Source organism: Rhamphochromis longiceps, linkage group LG18, assembly GCF_057381845.1.
Source record: "Rhamphochromis longiceps isolate RC_006_pf linkage group LG18, R_longiceps_female_GT1.1, whole genome shotgun sequence".
Lineage (NCBI taxonomy): Eukaryota > Metazoa > Chordata > Actinopteri > Cichliformes > Cichlidae > Rhamphochromis > Rhamphochromis longiceps.
Genome location: NC_140574.1, coordinates 34,293,475 through 34,310,293, shown reverse-complemented (window position 1 = coordinate 34,310,293; position 16,819 = coordinate 34,293,475). Strand labels below are relative to the sequence as shown.

The window sequence follows — 16,819 nt, the reverse complement described above, 5'->3', positions numbered from 1 at the left end:
GAGATCAGTTTCACATGCTCACAACCACTCTACACACACCTATGTATATACACAGCATGTGCTTCCCTTGGGAGTCAAACTGATGAGCACATACAACACCAGAGCCATCCGCTATATGCACTGTAAAGGTGACTTGTCATGCGTCGTGGCGATGGTAATACCATCAGACGGCGAGATTAACTGTCTGTAGGTGTATGAGTCCTCCTTACCCCCTGAGCCCCACGCGCTGTTGGCATTACCATTTCTCATACCTCGACTCCGGCGGCGACTGCGGTTTGGGTCGGTGTAAAAGGCCAGCTGAGGCTCGCTGTCTGCCTCCGTCCCAGAGTCCCCGTCTGGGTTCAAGAATGTTGAACCCGCTGTTGGATTCACACAAAAAATACAAAAGAGTTCTGGACCAGTGGTGGGGAATTTGTCCTCAAGTTAGCTTCACAGAGATGGCAGGAAAAAGCCAAAACTCACGATCAACCCACTGCTGGACGTCTTCTTCTTCTATCATCTACTGATGTGTCGGCTCATTTGTAATAAAAATCAAGCTGCAACTTTGAGCACTGTGTTTTCCAGTTTCTCTTTAAAATACTGTGTTTAGTTTTTATTTTTTTCCCCAACTGACACATTTTGAATTAGCCACATCCATGAAACAGCACATTAAAAAGAGTGCATGCTGGCTTAACTGGACTCGATCTGAATAAAATACTGATGTCACCTGTGTTAAACAATCAGAAGTGCATGTTTGAGTTTGAGACTACTGACTATTGTTTTAGCCTCTACTTTCATTTTTACTGTTGTGCAGTTTGATATTATTGGTGCTTGTCAGATATTAAGATTTGAAAAGTACACAGACGTATCAGGTGAGTTTCTAAAATTTCTAAAATCAGGTAAATCTAACTCCAGATGAACAACAACACACATCACTATTTATTTAACACGAATTAAGCCAAAATGTAGAAGCAGCATATGTGCAAATTTAAGGGTAACTAGCTGCAAATCAAATGAACTAGATGAACTGATCAGTGAGCATGAGCACCTCCATAAATGCAACATGACAGTTTTGGCCAGTTTGCAGGTATCTTAGAGAAGCAACTGTTCCAGCCATAAATCTGGAAAATCTGGTTGTGAGGCCATTTCTAAACAATTTGAAGTCATTCTACTGTGGAAAACATAATGTGGTCATTATGTACCTTATTGGTGTATCCATGATGCACAAGGCTGGTTGTGTTCATGTTTTTTCCAAGGAAACATGAGGAATACATAAAAACATTTCAGCGCTTTGCCTTTTTGTGTGATTCTAAGATAGCACTGCACTACAATTAAGACCCTTGGAGATGTTTTAGAGAGAACTATATGAGGAGGAACCAGTCACTTGGAAGCAATAACAGCAAACTAAAATGCTTTTAGTAGAAACCATTGAATTTGTATCACACTGTTATAATGCTAAACTTTGGTTAGCTTGACAAGATCAAATTAAGACCACTGATCAACTAGAAGCAAAAAAATTCTTTCTGCTGTTTTTTTTGCTAAGGACTGCGATTTAGTGGGTCCTCCTAAGCACTACTGTCCATGGGTTTTATGGTGTGTACTTAGTATAATGTAAAATGCCAGGACCGCTCTGCATCAAAAGAGAAAAAAACTGGATGCACAAGCTTATGATTTTCTTTTTCTGACTTTGACTTTACAAAAACACAAAGCACATTTCCTCCATCAGATACAAAGATGTACTACAAACCCTTTACAGCACCCTGTTTTACTGTCTATATACATTCAATATATACTCATTTAATAAAAGTGAAGATGGCAACACTTGTAAATATCTAAAGGTGAGCTATTGTGCTCACTTCGAGCATCATGATTTTACTCTTGTATTCTTCAGTAGCTGGGAATGATTCACAAATCAATAATCCTTAGTTATTTTATCCTGGGACTTTGGTTGGTCGTTGGCTGAAACAAGCTGCTTTACTTCTTCTCCCTGTACGGGCATAATCGCTTCAGGCTAACTTTATACTCGCTGTCCTGGTAAAGAAATGGTTTACCAGTAAATTAGCGGGTCTCCAGTGCTTACAAGGTGAGCTGTGTGACTTGACCGTATGAAGGGTATCACATTTCTAACATCATACGCAGCCAAAAGAAGGAGAAAATGTGTGAAACAAACATCTCACTTAAAGCAGGATGTGAACATAAATGTGTCTAAAGATAATGTAAAAAAGCCACATAAATAAGATATTACGTGTTGACTCAAGGCTCAAAGCCTGAGGGCTGAACTGTGTGACACTGTTTCCAAGCTCATTCATTTCAAAGTATACATGAAGCAACAATGAGGCAGCAAGTAATATAAAAAACATAAACACTAAAGAAATACATGAAAACACACAACATATACTTTAGCTAGACAATCTCAACATGACTCCTGTTTTTCTGTGCTACATATTTTTCCTACACTGGAGGGAAAAACACAATCCATAAGACTTTGTCTCTACAAAGAGGAAGAGTGCAAAGTAAATGTTAAATAAAAAGAAGAATGTTCAGCTTTATCTGGGAGGATAATCCTTCTCATAACATCCAGTCATTAGACTGTTATTAAAGCTAATGCTCTTAAGTATGAGGGTTGATTATACAGTAGGTGCAACACTTAAAAATAAACAAACTCTTCTCGCACAACAATATACCCACAGTGCATTTCAGCTGAGTGTTTTAGCTGAGGCATTAGCTATATTTAGGGGGCATGTATTGAAGCTTGTCTTACAAGTGTTAGCGGATTGCGAATCAAAAAGTGAGGGGGAAAATCCATCAAAGCAGCAAAGATTTGCTGCCTCAGCGGGACGTGTGAGAATCGAAATAAAATTCATGCTAACGTTGCTCTGTGACAAGAGCTTTAAAAATCCCCAACCAAGAGGCGGTGTTTGATTAAACTGGAGACGATCCCTCAGAAACAATGGGCCAATGAAAACACAGTTGGCAGCGATGTCAATGTGGCAAACGCAGAAGGACTTTTTCATGACAGCGGCTTCATCAGCTTTTCATATTGTTGGGTTTTTTTGAACAATGCACGCAAGATATGAATGTGCAGCGTAAATATTATTGGCAGCCATGACTATCTGACAGCACAGATGTTGGCGTTTCTTACTTCAGCCTTTTTAGATGACACCATTGTTTCTGCAGTGTTTTCCACGACTGATTTAATAATGAGGAATATTCACTGCACACTTTCCCCCCAGATATGTCTGCTGGCTGGAAACAGAGTCCTCTGGAACATTATTCAGTGTGCGCAACTAAAACTCTGTGAAGACAAATTAAATCTCTATGCCCTAAAGTAGGAAGAAGGAGGTGGGAAAAAACATCAAGCACACAGGCATGCTTGAATTACAAGTTTCACCAAAAAATATTAATAAAATTGAAATTTAAAATAACAAAACCAGTCTACTGTGTTTTTATCATGCATGTTTTTTTGGTTGCAACATCCTCCCAGACAGTCTTGGCAACAATGTTTGCACTACAGCTGGGGGATTAATTTAACTACATAACAAGAATCCTCCATAATTCATATTAAGAGCATCACTGCTGCTTTATTCGTGTGGATATGTACATGTACTCATTTAAATGAATTATCTTATAGGCTGCTGCAAAGTTGATGAATGCCTCAACATGGATGGAACACATCAGAGCTTCAGCACTGTCACCATGGGTGGACTTTAACTGTTACTGGCCAGTTTGAGCAGCATATTTTTAGATGTAAGAGCAAATTTACATTTAAATTAATATTAAAGACAACACAAAGGAAGTTGAAGATTTGAGTAAATGTATGTGCTTAAGCCAAAGTCACATAGAGGCCTTTTGCTGAGGACTGATGTCAACGTGACTGGATGAGAATAAACGTGGAGATTGACAGCAGCAAAAATTAAACAAAGAAGATCACCTTACTGTTACAGCAGAACAAAGGCTAATCATATTCGACAGTAGTGACTGCTATCGCTAGGTCAATATTGAACCATTCATTTATATATCCAGCAGAATACCAGTCACCTGACTTTGCAGTGCATGCGGGAAACTTTACATTGCTGAGAAGACAAAAAACCTTGCCTACACAATTCCCAGTCTATTAAATAAAATAAAAATGTAATAGCACTTGTGTTTTCTTAATTCTCAGTTTGGTTCCTTTTCATATTTTGCTGTTCTCTTCCCCCTGTCTCTAGTGTTTCATGTTTCCCTCCATGTGTTTGCTTCTTCCATATATTTGTCTCTTTTTTGTACTCGTTTTTGTCTTTTCTCACCTTTATTACTGTCTGCTCTACCTTATTTGTATTCACCTGTTCATGTTAGCTTGCTCTGTTATGTCTGTATTTCTTTCTTTGTGCTCTTTATCCCATGTGTCATTTCGTTGTGCCATGGATAATCCCTCATTTGTTTTTACTTTCTGCTGTGCTTTGCTTTGTTTAGTATGTGTGTGTGTGTGTGTGTGTGTGTGTGTTGACTTTTGATTTGGTGAAATCATATTGTTCAGTAAAGCTTGCTCTTAGTTTTGCATAACTGTCTTGACAGTAAATAATAGCAGCGATAGTACAGTCTTCCTCTTTGTAGAGAGACAGTGCAGTAGCATTTTGACAGCTTATGCAGTAGCAGACAGCAGTGCCATAGTGTAGTGGTTAACACGTTTGCCAGAATACATTTGGAGAATGCAAAAAGCCCAAGCAAAGACCAGGAGGAAATAAAACTCTGTGGAAGGATTCAACCCAGTATCACAGCAACTTGTGTAATAGTGTGTATTAGACAGACACGCATGCTTAAGTAAGTAGTGCAGTAAGCTACAGCACCAGCAGAGGGAGATATTTAAACATTGCTAACACATTTACATGAAACTACATATCAGCCACCGAGCTTTATTGTGGCATAGACGGAGCATGGATTGTACTTGGTCACTAGCGACTTGTTGGCTTTTAATTTCTTCACTCCTCCTGCTGCTACTGCGGATCTACGTGCTGTGGCAATGAAAGAAAGACTCTTTGCAACCAGTTACAGTTGCCAGTTGCCTTATGTTGTTTTGTTTTGTTGCTCCCGGTAGAGTACTGAGAAAAAGTGTTTCAGAAAAAGCCATTTCTTTATATTTTGCTAGAAAAATGGGAAATAGGCAGAGTGAGTGACTGAGCACGGTTGTACAACTCTAACAAGCTTGACTATATAATAAGAATCATTAATCCATGACTGATAGTGTTCCATTGTGTGGCTTTCTAGCCGGGTATGCTTTATCCCTAGACTCCAGTTTCAGTGTGTTTGGCATCACTGTCATCCTGATAAATGAAACCATTGCCACAAACTTTTCAGACGGTATTTCATGATGGAGAAATACTTTTCTGTTTTCATAATTCCATCAGTTTGGACAGGCTAAAATGCACGACAGCACCTCCACTGTATTTTACAGATTGATACTTACGGTTGTAAATCTGTATTGACCTGCTCCGTGCACATTGATGACTTGAACCACAAATTTGGATTTATCACTCAACAGGACCAGCTGACACTGATTTCCAGTGTGTAATTTGGTGTTCCCTAGACTTTTTTTCAGTCGCTTAAGAATGGCTTCTTGACAGCCATTGTGACCACTTCCGAAGAAGCTTCAGTGACTTGTATGTGGGTCAACTGAAGGGCCAGATACATCTCTCAGGTCCTGTGTCAGGTCTTTGCTGTATTTTCAGATACTGGTCATCTGCTGTATATTGTCTTTAGGCCTGGCACCTCTTTTTCTGTTTAATTGTCCAGTTTCCTAATTTTGTTGGTGGAAAAAAATACTATTTTCTTCCCGTCAAACTGTATTACCTTCGGCATTTTTCAAGATTCAGCTGACGAAAGGGGAAAACATCATTTGTTTTTGTGACACGCCACTAGCAACAAAGACACAATTCAAAATAGTTTCTGTGCTGAATTGTCTGTTATGCATAGACACAAGTGGTTTATCTTGAGTTAGGTGCCTTTTTAATGCCTGAATGATTCATGGATGCACTTATTTTGCAAAGACTAAAGTAAGTCTGAAAATGGAATCGAAATGAACAACAGCAAATATACAATGAAGCCTAGGCAAACATGAGAAGTGGTCCCACATCCCAGACTGTGGGGTAATGAGGGTCACAAGGACCAGATGTGTATTTCAAATTCTGTCAAAAAGTAGATACAGCGCCTTGCCACATTCTGAATGTCTAAAGTTAGGAAATGTGACTTTAATTTGGGAGAGGGATAGTGTAAGTTACAGTCTAAGTCAGACAACAGTCTAAGATGAAGGAATTAACTGAGCTGAAGAACAGTGAGGCAAAAATGTCAGGGAAACCATAACGAATCCTTAAAATTAGCAAGTATTGAGGAACTGTCACATCCAGGCAGAATCAATGACAGAAACTCAGAAAGATCATTTAGGAAAAGGGAACAGTTTGATAGAATAGACTTTAATCCCCGAAGGCATTAAGAAATACATTTATGTAGTGATTTTTTTGCTGTTTCTGGGTTACAGTGATTGTGTCTATTATTGCTGTTTGTAGAATGTTCCATATTCTTTCAGTACGATTTTAGTGAATTTATGTAATGTATTAATTATTTGATTAACTGGGATTTAATGCATAATTTAATTAAGAAATATTAAAATATAAAGAGGGGAAAAAGTGTCCCAAGACACTGCTAAATAGCCCACAGTGTCAAGACTCCCAAAACACTTACTGTCTACATATGTAAACATTAGAACTAGCTAGGTATAATTTTCAGCTCATTCAATAGGGAACAGCTTCTAACTTGGGCACACACAACAGATTTTATATTTATAAGGTTTTTATAAAGTGAGCAAACTCCCGTCACATCAACCGTACTAGACCATAATTTACAGTATTACAAAAAGGTTTGAATTTTCAGGTTTACAAAAACTACAAATGGAGCCTTTGAGTTATTCTCTGAACACCTGAATAGTGCACAGCTGTCAAGGACTGCTTCAGGTTTCAGAGAGAAAAGAACATAAAAGAAGTGCTGGCTAGAATGTAATAGTTCTACACTAGAGATAACTTAAAGTAGTTCAAAGTGCAACAGCATGTCTCTCTGTGAAGACGATCCAAGGCAGTTAGGAGAAAATGTACCTTACAGCGTTTGCTAGGAGTTCATGCTGACTGACCAATGGCATAGAGCTAGAATTGTTTAAAGGAAAAGGATCAGAGGGCTGCAGGAAAAACATGTGACATAAAATCATGGCCCAATGAAACTTGCTGAATGTAAAGAATGAGATTTCCATACTGGATTGTTTTGGGCCCAGGTTAACTATGACCAGCACCCTTTTAGCCTATGGTCAACGGTCAACAGGGTGGAAACTGTGCAACTGTTGGCTGGAGACAATGAAAAAAAAGGGGGAAAGGCGTGTTAGGAGTAAGCGAAAGAGAAGGAAAGGCAGGAGTTGGTGATGAGAGTAAGGACGTGTATATGTAGAGACTACAGCTGATAAAGGGAAAAAGCTAGCTGTGTGCAGAAGACTGGGTGGAACGCAAACAAGATCAGAAGCACTGGAGGTGGATTCAAACCATATATATGTATATGTATATGTAAAACCATATATATATGTGATATACACAGGAAGAGAATTTTAGTACAATACTATTCACATAGGAAGACTATGTGAATAGTATTGTACAGGTGAAGAGCTTCAGACAGGATCATGAGTTTAAAGCTGGAAGTCGAAAAGGGTGATGTTGAGTGTTGTCTGTGCATGTGTCCCACAGTTTGGATGCCAGTTAGAAGAGAAAGAAGAATGGATGAAGAGGTAAAGAGTGACATCAGGGAGAGGAGAGCAGTGATTGGATCAGACTTCAATGGACATGTAGCAGAAGGAAACAGAAGTCATAAGGAGATCTTGGATAGGTAAGATGTTAAGCAGAGAAGGACAGAATCTGAAAGAGACAGAAGACTGCAAGGTGGCATCAGGGGAGAATGTAGCTAAGCAATATCAGGTGTCCAAGGTAGGAGCAAGGATTAAATGGTGGAAGCTGAAGATGGAAGAACTTTACATAGAGTTCAGGGAGGAGTTGAGGAAGATCTTGGGTGGTAGGAAAGAGTTAGCAGCTAACTGGGAAAGTATAGCTGAGAAGCTAAGGGAACTGCCAAGAGCCTGTTTGGTTCCTCTAGACAGAGGAAAGAGGACAAAGACACTTGTTGGTGGAACGAGGAAGTACAGGAAAGAATTCAAAGGAAGAGGTTAGCAAAAATAAAGTAGGATAGTCAAGGAGATGAAGACAATAGACAGGTATACATCAAAGAGAGAGGTGGCAGCGGTAAAGGAAAAGACCCTAAGTGAGTTGTATGTGAGGCTGGACACAAGAAAGGAGAAAAGAACTTATATCAGTCTGCCAATAAAATTGACTGCGTGGGAAATAAAGTTAAGGTGGTTAAGGATAAAGATGGAAATATACTAACAAGTGAAGATAGTTCTTTTAGAAGATGGAAGGAGTACTTTGAGTAGCTGATGAATGTGGAAAATGAGACAGACAATGGATGGAGGAAAGTTAGTGAATTAGAATGTGCAGAGGAATAGTAAGGTTGAAGTGAGGGCAGCTACATGACAACGATGGGGGAGTGGAAAGGCGACTCGTCATAATGACCTATCTCTTGAGATGTCTAAAAGAGTGGGCGGTGGATTTTTTAACCAGATTGTTTAACCTAATGTTGCAGAGTGAGAGGAGGCCTGAGGAACGGAGACGACGTTCACTGATGTTCAAGAATAAAGGTGCTGTGCAGAGCTGTTTTGTAGTCTAGTCAAAATGTTTGTGAAGGTTCTCAGTTATCCAGGTCATCGTAGTCTAAGGAGCTTGGAAAGAAAAGCGTCTGGACTTCTTAGGTTGCTTGAAGACGTTTCACCTCTCATCCGAGAAGCTTCTTCAATTCTAGGGTAAATGGACCGCAGATGGACTCAGCGGACTCTTTCGAGGATGCCAATGTTCACATTTTGGACAGAGAGGACAGATGGTTTGAAAGAGGAGTGAAATAAGCCATTTATGTCCACTGTGAGCGACCATCTTTGAACAGAGGCGGTGGCTTACGACACCAACTGTCTGCCATCTATAATCCAGTTTTGAGTTCCCTTCCTAGACGGCTTAACGCCCACTCACATCCTGGGCCATCTGACCTCCGGAAATCACATGACAGGGTGGGGCCAGGTTTCACAATGAGCTCACCCGAAACCCTGGCTGATTGTGACCCACACCCGCTTTCACACCTTGGCTCTTGTGATTAGGTAGAGGATCATCAGGGGGTCCTTTTGTCCCTCTTTGGGGGGAAACACCCATGGGGTTTAAATCTGGGACTCTCCACCATTTTACCCTAGAACTGAAGAAGATTCTCGGATGAGAGGTGAAACGTCTTCAAGCAATCTAAGAAGTCCAGACGCTTTTCTTTCTAAGATCCTTAGACTAATCTAGTCAAAGTCTGGCCTGTAATCCAGGATACACTGACCTTAAACAGGCAATTCATGCTTGAAAACTTTCTAATGTGGCTGAAGTAAAACAATTCTGGAAAGAAGAGTGAGCAAAAATTCCTCTGCCATGATGTGAAAGACTTATTGGCAGTTAGAACTTCTTGGAAAGAAGAATTGCTTGATTACAGTTCTTGGTGCACAACAGTTCTTAGCTTTAGGGGACAAAAATGAAAAAAGGGGGTAAATATTTTTTCACAGCACTGTACATTTGTTAAAAAGATGCGGCTTAAAATGTAACAGTGTGACTCGCAGTGGAGAAAAAAAGCAACTCCTGAAGAAGACTCATCCTTGCACAGCAGGGAACTTTATATCTTAAAACTGAGCTGAAGGTGTAGTGCTTAACACTGCTACAAACACAAGTTAGACTGCTTTAAATGTTCACTGCAGGATGTTCACCCACAACCCAGCATGCACAGCAGAGACAAGTACCTCTTATAAACCAAAATGATATCCAGTGCTAGAATCGGGCAGCTGAGAGAATAATGGCACAAGAATGACAATCTGCCCTGACAGAGGAAGTGGACAAAAACAAGCATATCCAGACGATAATAATATCACTGCAACTGGAACAAGAGTGCTCATCTCAAGAATAGCTGCTATGAAAATAACTATTTGCAACAACAATACAACCTATACAACCTTTTACCAGTGCACATATAATTTGTTTTTCCTAAAGGAAGAAGCAAAATCATGATATTTGAGCAAGATCTGCCCAAATGTAATATCCAAAGAATACTAAATCTTGCTTTCTGCTCTAGGAAGCCTTTTTTTTTAAATTACTTATTAAAAAAATTAGGGCAATTATAGATGTGTGTTTTTAGTTACATGAAACCACCCCCCAAAAATACGACTCCAAATTAAAATGCCAAACCTTTCCAAAAGAAAAGCTAACAAGAAGCTAACCAAAAAGTTTACAGCTCCCAACATAGATGACTTATTATTATAAAATAGAAAAATGAGTTCCTAACTATGATGCAGTGTTGCAAAAGCACTGTTCAGTAGAATGACAACTATATAAGGAAAAGAAGGATGTTGCAGGAGAGCAAATGCAGTGGATCCTATAATATATTAATAACAAGGGAGAAAAAAGTGATATTTGAAGGCATTGCAGTACCAAGGCACAGCTGCTAGCCTGTGGCTAACCCTCTGTACTTTTGTTATTGCCACAGTAACTTGGCAGGCAGTGTTAAAATAATAACTGGCAAACACACACACACACTTACATCCCGTACAATTAAAATGGCAAATTCTGTATACTTAGGGATATTTATAACTCCAGAATTTAAAGAAATGTATAAAGCAAATTTTCCCCCTCTGTTCGAGAAGGTAAAGCAAGATTTGGAGAGATGGAATTCCCTACCTGTTTCTTGGCTAGGACGTATAGCTTTGATTAAGATGAATATTTTACCTCGATTGTTATATCCTGTCCAAATGATTCCGGTTATATTTTCAAATAGAGTGATGAAGGATCTGAATAGTTGGCTAAGCTCTTTTATATGGAGCAAACGTAGACCAAAACTTAAGATGGCTACACTGCAGCTCCCAGGTTCAGTAGGAGGTCTAGATTTACCAAATATTAGAACATATCAATTGAGTACTCACATGAGTTATATTCATGACTGGGTCACAAATAATTCACACTCTATCTGGTTGGGGATTGAAACCTCTCTTTCAAAGTATCCATTAAGGGACCTATTGTTTTTCAAGAACTTTAAAGATATTAGATTGAGCTGTGATAATCCAGTCACACTTAATACACTTAAGGCCTGGCGGTCAGTATGTCGAATTGAGGGAAGGTTGAAGCTAACATCTATGTTTACTCCTATTGTGAATAATCTTGACTTTCAACCGGGGATGTTTGATATAGGATTTAAGGAATGGAAGAACAAAGGAATTCAGAGACTGAGGGACTTATTCTCCGATAATGTAGTTATGCCATTTGACCAAATGGTTGAGAAATATTCTCTCCCCAAGCATGACTTTTTCCGTTACTTACAGATAAGGCATTATATTTTGCATAGTACTAACTTTAGTGAGAGTCATGAAGTCTCTCCTGTTGAAAAATTATTATTTTTAACAGACAAAGAGGTACCTGTGAAGATATTTTATAAGGCTTTATATTCTGTACTCTCAGGGACGTCACAGAGGTTTAAAGGCAAATGGGAAAAGGAATTAGGTATAGTAATTGATGATGAGGAGTGGGAAGATGTCTGGAGTTACGCCAAATCAATATCAGTTTGTAATCGTACCAAAGCAATACAGTTAAAAATTATACATAGAATGCACATATCTATGTTTCGCAGACATCAATATAATCCTAACCTTTCACCCATGTGCCTTAAATGTAAGACAGTAATTGGTACCCTAACTCACAGCTTCTGGTCATGTTTGAAATTGCAAGAATATTGGTCTAATGTGCTATTTGAAATGGAGAAGATTTTCGGTTGTGAATTGGAGATGGACCCTCTGTCTCTCATACTGGGCCTCCCCAGCCGGCGATTAATATCCAAGAATAATAGGAGATTGTACTGTGTTCTCACCTATGCGGCAAGGAAGAATATACTACTCCAATGGATTTATGAAAAAGTACCAACTATTAAAGGTTGGAAAAGAGTAGTGTTGGATTTAGTGCCACTGGAATATCTTACATGTATATTGCATTCAAAAACAGATCAATTCTTTAAGGTGTGGGAACCATACTTGAACTATGTGGAACCTGATGTTTCTAATATTATGTTACAAGGATTCTCTTGAGTGTTTAAACTGTAATGGAACTGAGCTGGGTTTTTTTGTTGTTGTTTTTTTGTTTTTTTGTGTGTTTAGTTATCAGTTTGTTTGTTTTATGTTTGTTTGTCTGTTTGTTTATTTTTTGGTTTTGAATTGTACACTGTATTATGTTATGTAATTATGTACTATTTGTGAAAATAAAAAGGAAGGAAAAAAAAAAAGGCAAATTCTACGTTCAATTAACACTTACAAATTTACAATGAAGTATAAATTGCATGCATTGAGAGTTTGCCTGTTATACCAAATAAACTGAAGCTACAGAAATAGATTCATTTATTTATGCATTTATGTATTTTGTGTAGCAGATTTAATTTGGTATAGTCTGATCATCCTACCTCTGGTGGAAAATTTGAGATTTTAAGACACTACTAAACATTTCAGCAGCAAAAACAATCAAACCTAAACCCCGCAAAACCTTTATATGAGATCCTAGTCCCCAAAGAGCATAGACTAATGATTTAGCAGCTTCTTCTGCCCTTTTGTTGTAATTTAGTGGTGGCAATTTGATAAGATTCTACAGCACAGTATGTGACAAGATAGTTTTTGTTAACTAGTAACCAAATGCAGCAAACAAAAAAACAACAACAACAAAATAAATAAATAAATGCCATTCGATTAGATGTTTGTGTCTGTAGAGCAGATCGTGTCAGGCCAAATAGCTTTCATATCAAAAAGTGTTTGACTAAGTTATACTTTCAATGTCACAATGATACCTCACTATTAATATCTGACATGTTATATGACAGGCTTTTAATGTAAGTCTCAAAATAACAATAATGAATGTCTCTATAGAGATTGATAGACCACGTGACTTTCGCGCATAGGGCATTTGCGGGTCTTACTATTTTCCTCTATCTTTCAGTCTCCATCTGTGAAATATTTGGAATCCAGTCTTTAAGTCTGACATCACTAGCCATGTCTGGGCCCAAACTCAGCTGCAGGTCCCAAAGTCAAATGATCCCTGCAGCATTAGTGAGGGTTAAAAACTGGTCTAAATTCTTTCATCTGTAATAAAATGATCAGTGTGGCTGCTCTACCAGGTGTTACAATTAAGTTTAACAACCAGGCATCCATGAAAACAGAATTTATTATATTTAACGGAGTTAGAAGTTAGCAGGAAGTTAGCTCGCTAGCTTCCATCTAAATATAATACACCATGTACTGACTGAGGGATTTATGAAACAAATTCAAACGTACAGCTCTGCTGTCACTTCCAACATAAATGAAGACAGGAAAGTAAACAGCAGCGACGTTTGTAGGGTTACTGAAGTTTGGCTACCTGGTATATAATGATATGCTACGTGATCGCTAGCGTGACAAAGCTATGTTAGCAAAATATAAACAGTAAAGCTGGAGGACGAACGCTAACGAACTGAGTTTTTTCCACTCAATAAAAGTTAACGTGAGGGTTCCTAATGCTTAGGGGCAAATGCAATCGCATGGCAGGATGCTGTAAACCAGGGGTGCCCAATCCCGGTCCTCGAGAGCTACCGTCCTGCAGCTTTTAGATGCATCCTTGTTCCCACACACCTGAATCAAATGAATGGCTTGTTATCAGGCCTTTGCCAAACATGATGGCATGCTGAAGAGATCAAACCATTTGATTCAGCTGTGTTGGAGTAGGGATGCATCTAAAAGCTGCAGGATAGTAGCTCTCGAGGACCGGGATTGGGCAGCCCTGCTGTAAACGGACCAAACTTCAGTCAGGAGAACAACTGAGATGATCCATCCACAATATACTGCTGCATGGGCTTGGCTGTAGTTACATCGTAAGGGCTTAAAAACTGAGCTTTAAAATGATTAGCGGTAATAAAAACCGGTCTTTAAGTGATTCATCACGTCATCACTTAAAGACCGGATAGCCTACAGGCCTGGGAAAATCATTTTCTTTAGTATAATAACAGGATTTGCCCAGAACTAAATCCACCATTGTACAATCAACAGTTGGTCATCAAGGCTGATAATCCATATATGTATTCAGATGTAAACAAGAAGCACTCTGTAAGAATCAGGCTCATTAGCTTTTCTAGTGTTTGAATGCAACAGCATCATTGTTATCATTAGCCCTATCAGTGCTTTCACCGTCAAATCAAATGGCCTAAACAGCTAGACTAAGTCAAGCAATGCCATCCAATGAAAAGATACTGTCAAAATACTCATGTCTGTTATTATCCCCACGTTTGCCCTGTTATCCTGTGGGTAAGAGACAATGCTGAGGGCAAGCCTCGTTATGCATGCAGAAGTACAATAACTTTAATGAAACATTAACCTTATCCAACAATTTAGACAACATTAACTTAATTATGGTGTATGGTCCATCGCTAATTAGGAATAAATTATGCACCCACTCAGCAATAACAATCATGAAATACTGATGGGGGCCGCAGGCCTGGGCCCACTCCTTTCACTCACTCTGACATCCTTTTCTCCCATTTGGCAAATCTGGCACTTTTAGTTGCTGCAGAAGTAACTCTGGAGTCCATTAAATGTGCTGACATATGGAGTGAAGGGAGACACTGGGGCATCTTCAGCAAAAATTGAATGAGTCCTTACCTTACCTGCCTTGCACATGCACCGAAGTTATCCACTGAGGACAACAATAGCTCTGTCTGTGCATATTTTATGACAAAGATGAAAATAGTTGACTAGAAACACCAACAACAGCGACTCAAAACTGCATGAAGCACATCTAATTGCCTGCTTAGACAGCCTCATTCCTATGCAGCTGGCTTTGGAGAATACTAATCTCTACCTGGAAGCACTAAAATTGTAAAATTGTGTATGTGTGTATGTATGTGTGTGTTTTGAGTGTATTAGGAAGCAGCAAATCCTTCTATTTCTTTACTAAGCTGATATTACCAATGCTGATACAACAAATATAATGTACGCAAATGGATTTTTTATTTCTTTACTTCATGCTTGCATATTCTTTTAGCTTTGCAACTAAATTGATCAGAATTAGTCCTTTCTTTTCTTTGTAGGAGCATTAAGTTCTGGTGTCAGTAGACAGGCTGACTCTGAATAAAGCAGAAGATCAGTAGATGATCAGTGGGAGATGAGCTGACTATTTGAGATATCAAAGATCTAGAGGGGTTAGATCCATCTTTTGCCACAAAACACACTTTGAATATGTACATAGAACTCCAAAATGTTAACATTACTTAGAAGTTAGGTCTCCAGCCCCTGCAGGGCTTAAACAAAAATAAAAACCATTCACAGTCACACCTACAGCCAATTTAGCCCTGTTAATTTAGCTCATGCATTTCTGCGACAGAATGACTATGAAAGGAAGCTGAAGTACCTTCAGAGAGCCGAAGCAAGCAATGGGAGAGCATACGAACACCACAGAGAAAGACCTGGGTTGGCTGGTGTACTCAAATCCAAGATCTTCTTGTTGTGAGGCTTCAGTGCTAACATCAAACTGTGCATGGATAATAACTCCTCATTAAAAACTTAGTCACCGGTCACTTTAATATTTATATCTTGCTATTACTAGGTTTTAGCCCCTTTGTTTTAAATCTTTGCACAGTCCTTAGAGAGAGAGTTTGGTCCACGGTGACATGATAGCATCACACAACTGCTGCAGATTTTTCTGCTACACATTCATCATGTGAATGTTTCATTCAACCAAATCCCAACCGTGCACTATTGGACTGAGATCTACTGACTGTAAAGACCATTTGAGTACAGTGAACTTATGTTCAAGACACCAGTTAGAGTTGATTTGAGCTTTGTCACATGGCAGCTGGGCACACTGCAGTCATAAAGGGATAAACAACAGCAACAATACCCATGTAGCCTGTGTCATTTAAATTATGGTCATATGTCACTAAGAGGCCCATGGTGTGCACAACTCAGCAGAAATTGAGACTCATCAGAACAGGCAACATTTGTCCAATCTTCTGTTGAAACATCACAGAAATAACCCTTCTGTGAGTGTTGAATGACCTGGTGCTGGCAGGTCTGCTTCCCTCATGCTTTTGGACTACAGCATTTGGCACTGTAGATTGTAGCATTTTTCTGACACGGCTTGAATTACGTGCAGGTATTAAAGATACGACCACTGGCTCCAGTCATATCTATCAGATAGGAGTTTTTTTCTCCATTTAGGGCAGTATTCATCATCCGTGTTACCACTTGTGGGGGACCTCAGGGTTCACTTTTGGGGCCCATTCTGCTCTCTTTCTATATGCTTCCTTTTCGGTCCATTTTTAAAAAAAAGACAACATCTCCTTTCATTGCTTTGCAGTTGACCTCAAGACAGAGTTGCCTGTACAAACCAACAGCCATATTTTATTCAGGCACTAGTGAATTATCTTAGAGATGTACAATCATGAGTGGATATAAACTTAACTGAATAAAAGTAAAACACAATTTTCATTTGAGCGACCCAACCTGTTAGATGGATATGACAGCACCACTGGTCTTTTTACCCACTTACTGTCATATGATTGCAAGGAACCTTGACTGAACCGTGACTTTTGGCAGTTCTTTATAATGTGATAAACAGATTAGCTCTGTTGTTAAGTTTCTTTCAACTCACATGACTTT

The 16,819-nt window shown here is 39.0% G+C and overlaps 1 protein-coding gene across 1 annotated transcript in view; it reads right to left on the bottom strand.

The window, feature by feature from the left end:
• Positions 1 to 16,819, bottom strand: part of astn1 (astrotactin 1) — a 481,448-nt gene that overhangs the window by 310,272 nt on the left and 154,357 nt on the right. The window contains exon 6 of the mRNA XM_085390452.1: positions 210 to 359. Coding sequence (XP_085246578.1) covers positions 210 to 359 — 150 coding nt within the window. The remainder of the gene's footprint in view (positions 1 to 209; positions 360 to 16,819) is intronic.